This window comes from Perca fluviatilis, chromosome 5 (genome assembly GCF_010015445.1).
Source record: "Perca fluviatilis chromosome 5, GENO_Pfluv_1.0, whole genome shotgun sequence".
NCBI lineage: Eukaryota > Metazoa > Chordata > Actinopteri > Perciformes > Percidae > Perca > Perca fluviatilis.
Window position 1 is genome coordinate 377,121 of NC_053116.1, and position 18,253 is coordinate 395,373.

General features: G+C 39.8%; 1 protein-coding gene across 3 annotated transcripts in view; it reads right to left on the minus strand.

Moving 5' to 3' along the window:
* Positions 1–18,253, minus strand: part of LOC120559840 — a 37,122-nt gene that overhangs the window by 10,189 nt on the left and 8,680 nt on the right. For all 3 annotated transcript variants that reach the window (XM_039801875.1, XM_039801874.1, XM_039801876.1), the window contains exons 8-18: positions 17,258–17,477; positions 17,063–17,125; positions 15,237–15,331; positions 14,867–15,004; positions 14,395–14,502; positions 14,117–14,258; positions 12,683–13,183; positions 11,364–11,408; positions 10,961–11,040; positions 9,916–10,028; positions 9,615–9,798 (exon numbers count right to left, since the gene is read on the minus strand). In XM_039801875.1, coding sequence (XP_039657809.1) covers positions 9,615–9,798; positions 9,916–10,028; positions 10,961–11,040; positions 11,364–11,408; positions 12,683–13,183; positions 14,117–14,258; positions 14,395–14,502; positions 14,867–15,004; positions 15,237–15,331; positions 17,063–17,125; positions 17,258–17,477 — 1,689 coding nt within the window. The remainder of the gene's footprint in view (positions 1–9,614; positions 9,799–9,915; positions 10,029–10,960; positions 11,041–11,363; positions 11,409–12,682; positions 13,184–14,116; positions 14,259–14,394; positions 14,503–14,866; positions 15,005–15,236; positions 15,332–17,062; positions 17,126–17,257; positions 17,478–18,253) is intronic.

Here is an 18,253-nt window from a genome sequence, read left to right on the forward strand (position 1 = left end):
TCAGCATTCAATGATGGTCAGGTTTCCGGTACATAGACAGCCCAAAAACAAACCATTTTTGCCCTCTTATTCACCACTAAATTCACTTCTGAGAACATTTTAGGCGAGAAATGAATGGTTTAGATTATGAATATAGGCAGTCTTGCGAAAATCTTTGCTGAATTAACAATTTGCTCCAAAGTTTTCGGAGCTCCATAAAGTGACGCGGCCACCAGCTCGTCGCTCGGACAGTCACACTCAGAGATCCCGCTGTATGCCGGAGGTCTTTTAGACCAGTCCCGTAAATAAGAGGCTTTTATTTCACTGTTGATGGATCGTTTGTTTAAATATCAACACATGTCCATCATAAGATTAACACACACACACACACACACACACACACACGAGAGATATAACCGTTTCTTTTCGGGAGACTTGTTTAAATTATGCCATAGGCTATAGCCTACATTAGATTTAGTGTTTAGTTCATATTTGTGGTGTGTTTGTTTTCTGATTTATTAGAAGTTGAGTTTCAGTCTGTCTGATAAATGAACAGTTTTACATAAAGTGGTAACATGCTATGACATGTTATGTTGACCAGTGATTTTCAACCACTGTGCCGCAGCACACTAGTGTGCCATGAGAGATCGTCCTGTGTGCCGTGAGAAATCATCCGATTTTACTTAATTGGTCCAACAAATTTTTTTATTGCCATTTTTATTGCATCTGTGCCTGCAATATGATGACTGGCAGAGAAATTAAATACTATTCTGTATCAGTAGGTGGCAGTATAGCACAATAATGACCTTGTTGATTTAAGACAATAGAATTACTGCCAGCAAGGCTCCAGACTGCGACCAAAATTTGAGAGTGGGCGACTGAATTTTACATCCAGTCGCACATGTGCGACCAGTAAATTTGCCCCCCTTTTTTTTTTTACACGTTAAACTTTGAAATTTCGGTACCTGAGAACGCGTTAGCGCAAGCTTATCTGTCCTCTCTGAAAATTGACAGAGAGCAAAGCTCTGACACAAACACATTCACTCGCACACACACAGAGCTGCAGACGATGCAAACTACGTCAGTTTTGTTGAAGTCACGGTGAGTCACGGAAATGCCGATAAAGTGGTTTCAAGTGTGGTTACAGTTTTTCATAACTTCACGCAGACAGCGTTTGCTGCGATATTATATTAATGGCGAGCCGAAAGCGGTCGCGGTGCTGTTGATGTCAACACACTTCCTCGGAGACGAGCAGCCAGGCACAACAGTGGTTTTGTATGCCCTGGTGACTGACTGACAGGCTGAGGTTGTAAGGCAAAGCAACTTTATTTCTACAGCACCTTTCACCAACAAGGCAATTCAAAGTGCTTTACTTGAAACATTAAAGAGCAATTAAAAACGGTCATGATGAAAATAAAACAGGCTAAAAAATAATATACAAATACAATAATAAACTATATATATATATATATATATATATATATATATATTACTGTCATGACAGCGATGGGGCTGTCAGTTTACCTTATATGTTGCATCTTCAAAAGTGACACTAAATTTGAAACAGAACATTGTAATTTCTGCATCTATTATCAGTATCAAGTATTTATTAGTAATACAATGGAAATTAGTAGAAATGTGAATATTTGGTTAGCATGTTGATTTACGGTGTGTGCCCCTACATTTTCTGGTTGTGCCCCTAAAATTTTCAGTTGGGGGCCACTGTGCTCCTAGTGAAAAAAGTTAGTCTGGAGCCCTGCTGCCACCTTTTGCGCACATCCCGCAGTGACAGGATGTAAGCAGTAGGGCCGAGATCATCAATGTAAGCCTGCAAAAGCGATGGATACATTTTTAAAAGGGAAAAATGCAGATTCTGATATAATTAAGCTACAATGTGTCATTTTGTAAAATCTTTGGTTGGTGGTGTGCCGCGGGAGTTTTTTAATGTAAAAAATGTGCCGTGGCTCAAAAATGGTTGAAAAACACTGATGTAGACTAAAGGGGAGACACCAACCTTTAGAATTTGAATTGCTAATTTCCATCTCCCTGGGCATATACAGTGCACTACAATAATATAGAAATGATAACTCCACATAATACTAATAGGAACACATAGGACACACCAGTGCATATTTATTTTTTTATTTAAACTGACTTAAACTTATACACTAATAATAGTAGGGATCGCGTTCCACTCTTTTGAATAAGGGGTGTTTGAGCTAAACCATAAACAATAAAATTAAAGCTCAATTAGTTTTATTTTTCGGACTTCCGGTTTTGCAATGTAGTGGAGAGACGCGTGGTTTTAGTGCTCCGAGTAAAATTTCATATTTCTTTCCTCATAACACTACATTTGGGGCTTTTTAGCTATTTTTGTGCTACTGTTGATATTTGTTAACGTTATATGTTCCTGATGAGTAAAGTTATGCGAGCAGGTGGCAAAATAAATCCTCAATCCAAGGCGCCTAATTCTGGGCATGAAAGCGGCAAGATGTCGGACGCCGCCGCAAGCCCTGTAACGACCAACACACTGGTGAGCGAACTTGATAAACTAAGGAGAATCATGACTGGTGAACTCACCGCGCTGCTGAATTCGTCATTGGAGTCAATTCACTCATCCATTGCTTCTATTGGGTCTACCCTGGCGACTCAAGCGACTACAATCACTGATATGGAAACTAGCTTATCCGACCACAGCGACAGGATTACACATCTCGAACAGGAGGTCTCTACTCTTCAGTCGAAGTTGGTGACGGAGGAGAATGTCGCTTTAAGAGCTAACGTGGAAGATCTTGTTTCTCGGTCCAAACGGCAGAATATCCGTGTGGTGGGTCTTCCGGAGGATATTGAGGGTAAGGATGCCAGGAAGTTTATGACAGAATTATTCTCCGAGGTTGCAGGCGACGCTCTTCCCTCCCCACCGGAGCTTGATCGCGCCCATCGGAGCTTACGGTCCAAACCGCGCCAAGGTCAATATCCCTGTCCGATTATAGTGAGATTCCATCGCTACGTGGAGAAGGAGGCTGTGCTCAAATTCGCGAAATCGTCAAAAGAAATTACTTTCAAGGGACACAGAATCAAGTTCTATGAGGACTTTTGCGTTTCGGTGGCTAATAGGAGAGCTGCTTCCAACAACATCAAGGGCCTGTTGTATAAATGCGGTGTTCACTTTGGCATGATCTACCCGGCCAGACTTCGTGTGTCATACAACAATACGGAGCACACTTCTACCACCAAAACTTTGCTGAGTAACTTTAGAAATGGCGTTGATGACAAGGAGATGCATACATCTTTCTCCCTCTCTCTCTCTCACAAATGCTTTAATGCAATAGACTAATTTTATTTTTTTTTGTCTCCTTCATGGAGCAATATGTATGGGTGCATGCATATGTATGTATGTATGTACCGGTATATTTATACGCAGGCACACTTCACTTTTATTAATTAATATATATTATTATTTTTATTATTTATTGTCCCTTTTTTATGTTGGGGAGTTGAGTGCTTGTATGTCATAGATGTTCTTTAAATATTCTTCCTTGTCAGTTTTACAGCCACTAGCTTCGTTATGCGCACTCGTTCTGCACATTTGCTGAACTGCACCCAGTTCACTCTCTTTCAGGAGTGAATTCTCTTATTAGTGTTAAATTCTTTAACACTAATAAGAGGAGTTGTTGGAGTCAACTCCACTACACAATCGGTTGTGATAACCTTTTTCTGGCAACTCACCATGTCTAAGTGGACGAGTATCAGAAGGAATTTTATTTTATTTTTGAAGATATTTGTGTTTTTGTTCTCTATGTTCTGGGTACGTTCGGGGGTTTGTCTTACTTGGCATTTATTGTTGTCTCTTACATATGCTAACCTTTTTGAGTTTAAAAAAGCATTGTTTTTTTTAATCTTTTACCCAATTTAGATTATTAAGTCCTACTTTGCAGTTTTATGAACAAGCCTCCTGTTAATTCAAAGGGGGGAGGGGTTGGACACAATATTAGAATTATTACATGGAGCGTACGTGGGTTGGGTGGCCAAATTAAACGCTCCAGAGTTTTTTCCCCATCTAAAATCACTGTCCTCTGATATTATGTTTCTTCAGGAGACACATTTGCGTACATACCAGATTGCGTAAACAATGGGTTGGTGAAGTATTTCATTCTAGTTTTAATAGCAAATCCAGAGGTACTGCAATTCTGATACATAAAAGAGTCATGTTTCTAGCAGCGCACGTACTTTCAGACCCTGATGGACGCTTTGTAATAGTCGGTGGCATTCTTTTTCAAACTCCAGTAGTGTTAGTAAATGTATATGCCCCGAATTGGGATAACCCTACTTTTATGTCTATGCTTTTCTCAAAAATACCAAATCTTGATACTCATCACCTTATTTTTGGAGGGGACCTTAACTGTGTTATGGATAATAATCTTGATAAATCTGCGACTAAATCATCTTCTCTTTCTGCTATGTCCAGGTCTCTAATTTCGCTGACAAATCGAATAGGCTGCATAGATCCCTGGCGCCTTTTTCATCCCTCTGACAAGGTATTTTCTTTCTTCTCTGGTGTGCACCATGTTTACTCTCAGATTGATTACTTCTTCCTTGATAAAGCCCTACTTTCTTCGGTTATTTCTTCAGATTACTCTGCCATTATTTCCGATCATGCCCCGCACACAGATATCTCCTTTTTGCCTGCTTTTAACCCTTGTGTTGTCCTTCGGGTCCCAGTGACCCGAAGGACAACACAAGGATTATGTACTTCCGTTTACTTTGTTGAGAATTGCTCTCTAAAACCGGTTTCTTTTAAAGTAAGTAAGTAAAGTTTATTTCTAGAACACATTTAAACACAGTTTAAGCTGACCAAAATGCTGTACAAACAAGAACTAAGGTGCTGTATTAACCCTTGTTTAGAGAGCAATTCTCAACAAAGTAAACGGAAGTACATAATCCTTGTGTTGTCCTTCGGGTCACTGGGACCCGAAGGACAACACAAGGGTTAAGAGCCGACCTCAGTGGAAATTCGATGTAGAATTGAGCTTCTTGCTAGAACTGACTTCTGTGAATTTCTATCCAAAAGTATAGATTTTTTCATTGAGATGAACAAATCAGAAACCGTTTTAAAGCGTTTATTCGTGGCCGAATCATTTCCTTCAGTGCTCACCTAGCCAAGTCTAGAAAATCTCGGCAACAAGAGCTTATCCGTTCAATCTTAGAGGTGGATAGACAGTATTCAAGCGATCCCAAACCTGATCTTAAGTTAAAACGATCAAAGTTACTAACTGAATTTGATTTGCTTTCAACAAATAAAGCAGAATATTTGATTAAAAGAACTAAAGCCACCTATTATGAACATGGGGATAGAGCAGGCCGTCTTCTTGCTTCTCAGCTTAAACATCAGTCAGCATCACGCTATATCACACAGATTTATGATAACCATTCTAATAAGCTCGTTACTGACCCTCAAAGAATTAACTGTCTTTTCCTCCTTTTACTCAAGTCTTTATACTTCTCAACCTCCGTCTGATGCTTCCTTAATGGAGTCTTTTCTACACAATTTAAATATACCCACTATTAATACATTAACAGAGGACACATTAAATGTTCCTCTCAAGCTAGATGAAATTACCACCTGCATAGGTCTCATGCAGTGTAACAAGGCTCCAGGGCCGGATGGCTTCCCCTTAGACTTCTATAAAAAATTCTCAGCACAGTTAGTCCCCTTATTGTTTGATATGTATGTGGAGTCATTTGAGCAGGGTTTTCTCCCAGCCTCATTAAATCAAGCATCTATTTCCCTTTTATTAAAAAAAAATAAAGACCCAACTTTATGTAGTAGCTATAGACCTATTAGTTTATTGAATGCTGACATAAAAATTCTAGCAAAAGGTGCTGGCAAAGCGCATCGATGTGTGTCTTCCTGATATTATTTCTGAGGATCAGACCGGCTTTATTAGGGGACGTCAGATGTCATCTAAGGCGTTTGTAAAATATACTTTTTAGTCCATCTCTGTCTAAGACTTCTGAAATGATAATCTCTCTTGATGCTGAAAAAGCATTTGACCGTGTGGAATGGAATTATTTATTTACTGTATTAGAAAAGTTTGGGTTTGGGTGCAATATTATCTCATGGATTCGTCTCCTATATTCGGCTCCCTCTGCAAGTGTTAAAACTAATGCTGATAGTTCATCATTCTTTCCTCTCTCCCGTGGGACACGGCAGGGTTGCCCTCTGTCTCCTCTTCTCTTTGCTTTAGCTATCGAGCCACTTTCTATCGCCTTAAAAGCATCCTCGTCTATACGCGGGATCCAGAGGGGAGGCACAGAACATCGTGTTTCTCTCTATGTGGACGACTTGTTTTATGTACAGGAACCAGTTAGCTGCGTCAACGAGATTATGCACTTGCTCGACACCTTTGGCTCCTTTTCAGGTTACAAATTAAACTTTACCAAAAGTGAATGTTTCCCCATAAATGACGTGGCTAAAAAAATTCCGAAAAGCACCCTTGCTTTTAATTTTGCTCCTTCAGGGTTTCGATATTTAGGTGTAAACATTTCACACTCTTTCAGTTCTCTCCTTAAGAAAAACTTTAAATAAATTTGGTTGATCAAATTAAACTAGACTTAAAACGGTGGGACAGCCTACCCCTTTCTCTTGTTGGAAGAGTGGAGACCATTAAAATGAATGTTTTGCCGCGACTTTTATTTCTCTTCCAGTCTCTCCTTCTTTTTCTACCTAAATCTTTTTTTAAGTGTCTAGATAAAATCATCTCCTCATTTATCTGGGCTGGTAAAATTCCTAAAGTGAATAAAATTATCCTGCAACGAAATAAACGTGATGGAGGTCTAGCGCTGCCCAATTTTCTTTTTTATTATTGGTCCGCCAATATTTCTAAGATTTTCCTGTGGTGCAATGCGCCGGAGATAAACTGGTGTACTCTAGAAGCTGCTACTTGTCTTTCTTCTTCTTTTCCTGCACTTGTCTTTGCTCCTTTGTCTATGCGTCCCTCCAATTATACTAGAAATCCTATTGTGCTATCAACTTTAAAAATCTGGAAACAATTTCGACAACATTTGCAACAATCACTTGTTTTTACCACCAGCTATTGATCATACTTTTGAAAGATAAGGGGATGGCCTGCTTTTCAGATCTTTTTTTTGATAATTCTTTTGCCACATTCACCAATCTTATGTCCAAATTTAACCTGCACACTACAGGCTTATTCAGGTATTTCAACTCCGCAATTTTGTTATGACTAACTTCCCTAGTTTCCCTCAATTACCAGAAAAATCTCTGGTTGAGAACTTATTGTCAGCCCCTACAGGTAGTAGTTGTATATCCTCTGTCTACACCATGTTACTCTCCTCTAGTACGTCCTCTCTCTCCTGCCTAAAGATGACTTGGGAAAATGAGATGCAAATACATTTTTCGGAAGAGCTATGGTCTGAGGCCCTTGCTAGAGTTAATTCCACTTCTGTATGTGCTCGGCTAAGCCTGATTCAGCTAAAAGTCTTTCATCGAATTCATTTTACCAAACCTAAACTCCATAAATTGTTTCCAGAAACAGAGGACTCCTGTATCAGATGCTCATTTTCTCCTGCCGATCACACCCATACATTCTTTAGCTGCCCTAAATTGGCCTCATATTGGTCTTCTTTTTTTGACTTCGTGTCTAGGGCTCTGCACGTTTCTCTATCTCCATGTCCTCTAGTTGCCATCTTTGGTGTGTCTCACTTGTCATCCATCACGAGACAGAAAGCTGAGGTTATTGCTTTTGCTTCTCTTATTGCTAGAAGGTGCATCTTGTTGCATTGGAAGTGTCCAACCCCCACCTCTTGGTTAAAAGATCTGATGTCATTCATTTCACTTGAAAAATTGAAGTATTCAACTTGGGGCTCAACTGATAAATTTTATAAAACCTGGAACCCTAATCTTTACGACTCTGTATCTTCACTAGATTCCGACTAAATATATAATGGGTGAGCAATTTTTTTATAAATTTTTTTATTTTTATTTTTTATTTTTTCATCTAGGTATGTCATACAATTGATAACATACAATTATTGTTTTATTTTTAATTTATTATTTTATTTTTTTAAGATAATCGCTTGTAGAGACTGCCGATATTTTCTATTCCTCCTGGGTGGGTGGGGGGCGGGGTTTGGTATGGTGGTTACTCTGTTGTTGCTGTGATTCTTGTTCTTTTTTCTTTCCTCTTTTAGTTATATGTTGGAAAGGAATGTGTAAAAAGATAAAAGTGCAGACAATGTTTTCTTTTATGCTTGTCTCTTTAATGATTTAATGTTAAATTTTGTCTGTATAATAAAAATTATTATGAAAAAAAAAAAATTGTTTTAACACAAATTGGTTATATTGTGGTTTTTATTTCTAGCTGGTATTTTGGAGCCCTGCAGGTAGTCTCTGTGCTGGGAGTGTTGAGCAATAACAGGAAGAAGGCATCGTCTCAAACTGTTAACAGCATTTTCGGTGCTTGTGAACTTGCGAGTTCATTCTTCCAAGAACAACCAGCCAGAACGTTCTCCCCAAGAACACAAGCCGTTCTTTGTATTCTTGAGATTGAGAAACACCCACAATCTTTAAAAAAGAAGAAGTTAGTTATCTATTCTTCCTGTCGCCCCCAGGAGGAATTCTAAGTAATGACAACACTGTTGGCACGTCCTTATGACACAGGCCTTACGTGATCGCGTAATATATCTTAAATATATAATTACAAAAAGTCTGAATATGTTGTATTGTATTTATGTGTTATCTGCAAAGCCACATTTAATATATTTTATCAATACTTTTGGATTTCTGAAACACAAATGTCCTAATAAAAAACCATGTTTCTGATTTTGAGAGGAATAAAGTTGTTTGACAGCACTGTGTATTGCTCATGTAACGGTGGTGTTGTGGAGTAACTGACCTGATCTCCAGTATGCTGAGTACTACAGAGATGGTGATTAGCAAGGCCTTCAACGTAACAGACCTTCATTTATCGCTAAAGTTCCACTCCAGCTTTATTTGTTGATCAACTATTTTGACAATCAATTAATATTAAATCAAAAAATGTCATTCAAGACTTCTTACTTACTAAGATTGCACACCTTGCACAAATGAGCCTGTCGCTGCACGGTGAAGATCAATATTTACACATTTTGACATTTAAAGTTCCAGTTAAAGGAAGTTAGGGCAATCTTGAGCTTTTGTAGTCTGATGCATTTCCCAGGCAAACTGAATATTTGAGTAGTGTGCAGTTAAAGAAACCAATGAATGTAGCGCAATACCGAGCTAGAGAGGGCTGTTGGCGGACAAGGAAGAGATGAAAGTGAAACTTTGCGGATTTTTAAATGGCTGAGTCAGCGTAGTGTGGCCTGCTCATGCGCTCCATGCTACCAGCAGCCCGCCGGCATGTAGCATACTGTAATGAATGTTAGCTGTGTGCCGCTAAAGGTTGCATGATGATTGAGGATCGGATGGAATGTTATTATTGGTCGAAATTGGCTGAAAGAAGCTTACGTAAGCACATATTTTGTTTCACAAGACGAAAACGTTGGATTTTGATTTTAAAAATACAAAGACATTTGTTTGAATTTGCAGTTATAGTTAAAAAGTAGTTAAAAATTATCTGTTGATCACTTACAAACTCCATGGCGCTGTTGTTGGCGAACAAGTCCTGAACACGGACGCTCCAGTCCTCTCTGGGGATCAGAGCACCGTGGAGGCGATGAGGCTGACACAAGTAGCAGATCCACGGGTCCAGCAGCTTCAAGGCATCAAACGTCCCCTGACCAACAAGGATGTTGAGACAGTCTGTGCAATAACATCTGCCAATGTAGAGGAAGAGAAGAGGAGGACAGAGGTAGAGAAACAATTCAACAAATGAAAGAAACTGGACCATGAAGCTCGATTTAAAAAGTAGAGAAAGAGTTAAACAGACAAACCTGCAGCAGCTATCGTTGCCACACAGTATGACCTCCAGTCCATAGCAGCAGATGGTACAGTAGGACTGATATCCATCTTCATCGTAACGATACAGAGTTTCTGTTAAGTTATTCTACAGGGACACAGACGGCATCACAGCCAAGGGTGAGGGGAAGTTTAACAGACTTATAGCACAGGAGGAAATACACTGTCCAGCTTAAAGGGATAGTTCAGATCAAGGGTGGTTGTATGGACTACTTCTCCATAGTCAGTGTGTTAGCTCCAGTAGATGGGGGTCAGCACTCCCCCAGTTTGGAGAAGCAGGCAGGAGTACTGACACAGAAGCTAAGCAATGTCCTGCTGTGGACGGGGGCCGCAGGTAAATGCTTTTTAGACATCTAAGAAAAATCTATATCTGTTTAAGTGTGTCCTATTTTTAGAATATTTTCACCCCTTTACCTTGGTGTCGGACAGCTCTTTAGGACGGGGACCTGAAGCTGTTATCTCTGCTCTCTTCAAAGCCACCAGACTCCTTTGACAGAAACAGTCATTTTACCTCACAGAACACAGGAGTTGCTGGTCTATCGCTGCCTAAATTGGTTGGTTTGTTTGTGTTATTGTGCGACTTTGGTGTTTTAAAGGGTTAGGAACTAACAAACAAACTAACTAGGCGGCAGGGGTAGACCAGCAACTCCCATGTTCTGCGAAGCAAAATTACAATTTTTGTCAAAAGAATCTGGCAGCTTTGATGAGAGCAGAGATAACATCCACAGCAGGACATTGCATAGCTTCTGTGTCGGTACTCCTGCCTCTTTCTCCAAACTGGGGGAGTGCTGACCCCCATCTACTGTAGCTAACACGCTGACTATGGAGAAGTAGCTCATACAACCACACTACACTGCAGACTATCCCTTTAATGTTGTCTTTTTTATTTTCATTCCCAACAATCTTTACTGGCATCAGAAACTCTGAACTAATCCTTTAATAGTTTTCACAGTGCACTGAGGAATCCTGACTGTTGGTCACTGCTGGTTGTAACATAAGGAGAAGTTGAAGGTTCCTTACTTTACACTCCAAGCAGAGGCTGCCTTTAAACAGAGGGTGGGATATCTCAACGTCTTCAGTTCCACAACACAAACAGAAGCCTGCAGACAAAACACAAACACAGATACTAAGGAGTTACTGAGGAAGGGACATGATCTGGAGGCACAAAATGCTATTTGAGTTCCATAAAATGGTATGCTTTTTATGTTTTACCTTTTTTTTTTAAACAAACTTACAAATCATTTAAAAGTTGAATAAGAAGATTCACTGGAGGATTAACATTACTTACAATGCTATGCTAATGTGAAGCACACAGCCACTCATCACCTGACTGAGTTATTTCACCACTACAAAATCAAATATTTATGCATAAAAGGCATTGAATTTATGATTAAAATTAAATCAAACATGCCTAAACACTCACCTTCAATGTCCAGCTTCATGTCCATGATCCTACGAATAGTCTCCTCTGTAAGTAGAGAAACCAACGACTTTAAAGTATAATTCTAATATTGTTCATTATTTCTTATTTGGCATTGTGTTTTTTTTCAAAGGAACATTTTACTTTGCACAAATTCCAAGCTGGCAATAAAATCCAGCCAGTTGCACAGGCTGTTCTTCAGTGTAAATGTAGCCTGTTTATAACAACACGTTTACAAAGTGAATATTTACACATTACTAAATTAAAACATTTTGCACCACACAAAATAGTTCTTACTTAGAGTTGTGACCTAGTAATTGAACCCGGTAACCAACTGAGAAAGCATACGACACATTATTTGGTCGAAGAAATCCTGCGAGGTAGAATGACTTTCTGTCAAAGGAGTCTGGTGGCTTTGAATAGAGCAGATATAACAGCTTCAGGTCCCCGTTGTAAAGAGCACTTTACACACACAGTGCCAATCTACATCCACGTGCTATATTTGCAAACTTGTGAACTAAGAAAGACACCTCCAAACTGGATAAACTGATCAGGCGGGCCGGCTCTGTGGTCGGCATGAAGCTGGACTCACTGGTGATGGTGGCAGAGAGGACGACACTGGACAAACTGCTGGACATTACTGACAATACCAGCCCCCCCCTGCACACCATCATTAGCAACCAGAGGAGCCTGTTCAGTGGAAGGCTGCTCCTTCCCAAGTGTAGGACCAACAGACTCAAGAACTCCTTTGTCCCTCATGCCATCATACTCTACAATTCCTCACTCGGGGGGAGGGGGAAATATGGTAAAGAGGACAGAACGAACAGAACAGGAAGGAAGGGAAGTGGTGGCCACTCACTCATTCACTGTGCAATAAATTAATAATCTACTCACATACATACCTGGACACACTAACTGCTCTTAACTGCTAATTTATGCTAAATTTCATTTATTTATTAACTATATAATAACACAATACCATACAAAGTCCTATATATCTATCTTTATTTATCTGTAGTTTATTGTTGTTTACTGTCCATTTACTTTTTTGTAAAAATATTTAGCTAAAAGTTTATTGTTATTCTTATACTGTATTTTTTTATACCTCTTTATTTAAAGAGTGTTTTGTAAGCTGCTAAAATCTGCTGCTGGAAATCAAGTTTCCTTGCGGGAGTCATCCCAAAAGGATCAATAAAGAGAAGTCTAAGTCTAACCATTTTCTGATTTGATTCATCACTTGAAAATTTTAAATTACTCAGATTGGAATTAACTCTTTATTCAAATTCAACTTTTAATGATAGAATTAAAATTCAGTTTGGTACCTCTGAGTTTTTGGTCCGGCTGGGTGTAATCGCTGGTCGTCTGTTGGACCTTATTGTAAGATTTGGTGTAGGTCCTCCTCTTTTGCGGCACAAAGTCGGGTGACATGTCATCGTCAAATCCATCAGACGGACAGTTTTTCTTCTTCTGAAGCTTCCCTACCTTACCCTTCCCTTTCCCCACTCCTTTGACCTTCTCCCACCCTCTTCCCCAGTCATCTCTCTCTCCCTCCCATCCTCCCTTCTCCGCTGCCAATCCTACTCGGGATACCTTCTCCTTTGTGGCTCCTTTAGGGGAGTCACATTCTTCTTCCCATGCTTCCCATGTTTTCGCACTTCCACCTCTTTGAGACGACAACCTGTTAAGAGAGACCGACACTTCTTTCAGCTCGAGGTTGCTCTTGCTGCTCATCAAGGTGGAGGATCTGATGGGGGGATGAGAGGAGTTGGTCTTCGGAAAGAGTTTCTGCTTCACTTTTGGTCTTTTGTTTGTTTTGGTAGCACCTGGACAGGAGACAATCACACATGTAAGCATCAGATATTTTTCACAACAGTTAAAGTTATGTACAAAGGGGGTCACGCATTGATGTATAATAAGACTTCGATACAGTGTTCATGGTGGGGCCCGGTTAATTCCTAAGTGAACTATAAAAACATTTTAAAAAGTTCACTTTCACATATTATATTAGCCGGCTGATAGCTGTTTCTGCAATATGCAGCACATGCATAGTGCAGGCGCACTAGAATCCTCCACAGTCTGAGCAGGAGCTTCCTGTTTAGCGCTTCGCTGACTTGAAAAGGGATTAAATTATTTCATCTTGAGGCTCTTCTAGACTTTCTAAATGTTATCACACCAAAAGGATCAAATACACATTGTGAAACAAGTAATTTCACGGGGTTTGTGACTCTAAAAAAAAAAAGTAGCGCTGATTTACAGACGTCTCTTATGCCATGTAAGTCTGAAAAAATAGGAACATTTCTTTTTGGGCCCTGTGGCCTAACGTGACGGCCACAAAGGTTGTAATTCCACTGTTTAGCACTATGTCAAACTGGCTGTAGTTTTTTGCATGCTAACAAAAACTTATCAATGTCTGATAAAAATGCTGTAATGGACGCTCATTTATTTGACCATATTCTGAAATGAATGAGTATCTATTACTGTGCTAGTGAACCATGAGGAACATGGCTAATTGTATCAGAAATGATGAAATGTTGAACTTCATTCAATTACAGAAGTGGAACAGGCCAGCCTTTAGCTCACGTCCAGACTTCTGCTCTCTATAATCAATCGTGAAATGTGTATTTAATATACAACAAAAGCATTAACATAAATATATATTAATGCTTCAATTCTGTTGAGTACCTCTGAGTTTACCTTTGAGAAAGACTCATTTTACCCACTGCAGTAAATCTAGTCCTAAATCATATGTGTCTTACTGTTTGTGGCAGCCGTTGGTTTCAGTCCGTCTGGCCCACTGGGTTGAAAGCCTCCAAATGCCCAGTCTAACATCTGTTTCAGAAGCTCATCTCGGTCCTCAACACAAGCAGAAAACTGCTTCTTACAACGTAGAGCTGCCTCCTGATAACACACGGACATACACTTGAGCAGGAGCATCATGTGAACCCTTGCTATTTCTGATCCTACAGACATGTTGTTAAGCCAACAGCCAGTCGTGTTTATGTTGATCAGAGAAAACACAGAGAGACACTCAGACCTGCAAGCACAAGAAGATGGCTTCTCGGTAGGTAACGAGGATGGCGAAGGAGTTGGAGCAGAAGTGCTGGGCGAAGGCAGCCAACGGTTTCAGAGCCTGCAATCTGACCTGGATTCGGAGCCGAGAAATCAGAGCATAGATATAAGAATATTAATATATATAACAGTAAATTCAAATTAGGGATGGCAATTTGTTTCAATCCCAAACTCAACAAGCAAGAACACATTACACAACAAATTGTAACACAATCGTGACAAATTTGATCAGAAATATGTTTTAAAAAGCTGTTACTGTGATCATGTTTTGAGTGGTTCAAGCCTTCATATTAATATTAATATATAGTCAGTGTCGTAACTATACTTGATCTGGTACCAAACCCAGGGATCCAGTGGTAAACGTGTCAATATCACCTTGAATATGAAGCATTTCTGTACATGATTACTTCCTGTGTAAACTGTCCCATGTGACTCACCTGAGAGGACATGTTCTGACCGTACCACTCTACCATCCTGCTCTCTGGATGTTGGAGCTCTTCCCTGAAGGGTACAATGATGGCTGGCCAGAGAGAGAAGCCCTCTGGCTGACCCCAGACCAGCTCCCCAAGCACATCCTATACAACACACAGCTTTAAATTGAGATGGCAACTTAAGTACAAAAGATGTGATTTAACACTTTTTAGAATGAGAATGTTTGAAGAGATGAATGCTGGTATATATATATATATATATATATATATATATATATATCAGCATTCATCATATATATATATATATATATATATACCAGCATTCATCTCTTCAAACATTCTCATTCTAAACATTATTATTAGATGTAAAGTTTACCATCAATTCTGTGGAGTTGTTTGGTGTGCTTGGTAAAACCCCTCGGTCATCATCATCTGAGACCTGGACGACCTGGACCTGCAGAGTTCTCCCACCTGAAAAACACATAGCAAATATAAATAAACAGGTTTTTAAAGTAATGTGAAGGCTTTGCTTTTTAACTTGAAGCAACTCTAGTTATGACATTTTCATAGCTGAATAACAAAACCTCGTACTTTTTTGAACTTTTAGTACATACTGCGGCTGTACTGTTGTTGTATGTACTGTTGCATGCCCATAGCATGGACATACTTCTTCATAACATCAAAGCCGGTCTACGGAAAGCCGTTCCACTCCCTATTCAGCCCCATTGTACCGAATTTGGTTGCAGTTCCACCAGAGTTCCACTGGGGGTGATCGCGGTCCAGTGCAAAATGAATGGGACTCTATGGAGCTAGACGGCTAAATGAATGGGACTCTATGGAGCTAGACGGCTAAATGAATGGGACTCTATGGAGCTAGACGGCTAAATGAATGGGACTCTATGGAGCTAGACGGCTAAATGAATGGGACTCTATGGAGCTAGACGGCTAAATGAATGGGACTCTATGGAGCTAGATGGCTAAATGAATGGGACTCTATGGAGCTAGATGGCTAAATGAATGGGACTCTATGGAGCTAGACGGCTAAATGTGTCTCTTTCACCCGATTGTCGTTGAGAAACCTCAGATTTGATTGTAGTTTTTGCAAGTTCAACATGGGTTATAGGTCGAAAGTTGAATGAACGAGTACTTACAGTACAGGCCAAAAGTTTGGACACACCTTCTCATTCAATGTGTTTCTTTATTTTCATGACTATTTACATTGTAGATTCTCGCTGAAGGCATCAACACTATGAATGAACACGTTTAATTATGTACTTAACAAAAAAGTGTGAAATAACTGAAAACATCTTATACTTTAGATTCTTCAAAGTCATCCGAAGCAGAGCCAGAATGTCAGAGTAAATATTTTGGCGTAGTCTTTAAAACATCAGCAAACCTCTTTCTAGCATGTGTTCGGAGAGCCGAACCTGTTAGCTGTGTTGTCGATGCCTCGAGAGAAAAAAGGAAGCGACTCAGAGCTTGTCGTAAAGCAGTATCTCCGGCCATATATGTGTATGACGTCATTGACATTTTAGAAGGCTTTTTAGAACAAAAAAACGACTTTAAAGAAATCTAACATCCAGCAGTGTGTATTTTCTTTGCCTCCCCTTTCGAATGCAGCATTCAAATTACTAGACAAAAAATGATATCCTGAGAAAAGTGGATTTTGAGGGGTATAGCTCCATAGAGTCCCATTCATTCTGCACTGGCCTGTGAGCGTCCCCTATATGGAACTCTGGTGGAACTGCAACCAGTTCAGAAGCCGGAAGTAACGAGGGAGTGGCACTTCTTGATATATTAGAAATTCTTTGATAACATTGTCCCTTGAACTTTGACCCTGTACTATGTATCGGGACATACTAAATTGTTTCCTGACATACTAAATAGTATGGTAGTATGGATATTGGAACGCAGGGCCATGAAGCCAGACTCAGTGGTGAGTGAAACTGAAGCAGAGGGACAGACACAGAGCTGGAGCCGAGCCAAAGTAGAACACTTTCTACTTAATTCATTAACTTTATCTGTTATCAGGCAAATAAAACAATGATACAGATCATCTGCAAACTGCCAAAAAACGTCTCGTTAATCAGTCAGGCCTGATAATCGCTCTATCCCTACTGTTTACAACATTGTGAGCCTACAATAAAAATGTATATCACAATTTGCCCTTTTCTAGATATAACAATATTCCACATTTCTTACTTTTTGATTTGATTAGACTGTTGGTCTGGCTTTTTTTGGACTCTTCGGTGACATCAACCACATCTGATGAAAATAGAAAACAGTCACATTGGTTATTATTATCCAAAACATTTGGAATTACTGTTAGATTTACTTCATTAGTTAATTAGAAACATAGTGTGCTATGCTTTCACAGTGCACAGCTGACAGTCTTACCAGAAGAATTGTCTGTGTAGTCGGAGTCCTCCATAGAGCTGCAGCGTTTGGAGTGAAGATGGAGACTGCGTTTGGCCTCAACATCGTCACCATCCTTTGATGAAATCCCTTCTTTCTTCACTACTTTCTTATCGCCACCATAGTCGGCCTGGACAGGTTTCCTTATGCGGGGTATTCCTGGCCAACCTGCTCTGGAGGTTTTCTTGGTGGTACGAAGAGCCTTGATGAACACACATTGAAGACAGGAACGAACGAACGAACGAACACACACACAACACACAACACACAACACACACACACACACACACACACACACACACACACACACACACACACACACACACACACACACACACACAGAGAGCAATCAACCTTTCATCAATCTTATTATCTTGACAAACTAACTATGAACATAAGTTCCATGTTGGAAATATACAGACCAGGGGTCTCATTTATAAAACCGCGCGTAGGATCCTTACTAAAAGTATGCATACATAAAATCAGATTTATAAAATCGTGCGTATGCACATCTGTAAGCAATGTTCCCTTTATAAATCACAGATTACCCACAAGTGTGCGTACGTGGATCAGCCTCTCATCCCGCCCTGTACACGCCCATCTTTAACCATAAATAGTCAATGCAAAGCACCTCATGAATGCTGATCAGTATGTTAACGACCCTAGCAGCTGTTACACCGAATCATGACGACTGGCGGGGAAAAAGCAAAACACTTCTCAGACGCTCTGGAATTGCTGCAAATGTAATTATAATTTTGGCCTATTCTCGCACACTGTAGGGAAACCTGATCTATAGACTACCTATATTAATAATACCTTCCAAAACGGCAGGCATAACGGCACTCAGAGACAGCTTCGATATACCAGACCTATATGATAAGATTTAACAGAACTATATATTATATCCAAACAAGCCTTAGTGACTTCAGTTCACCATCTCACCATCTGCATCGGCACTTCCCATTGTCTCTAAAATGT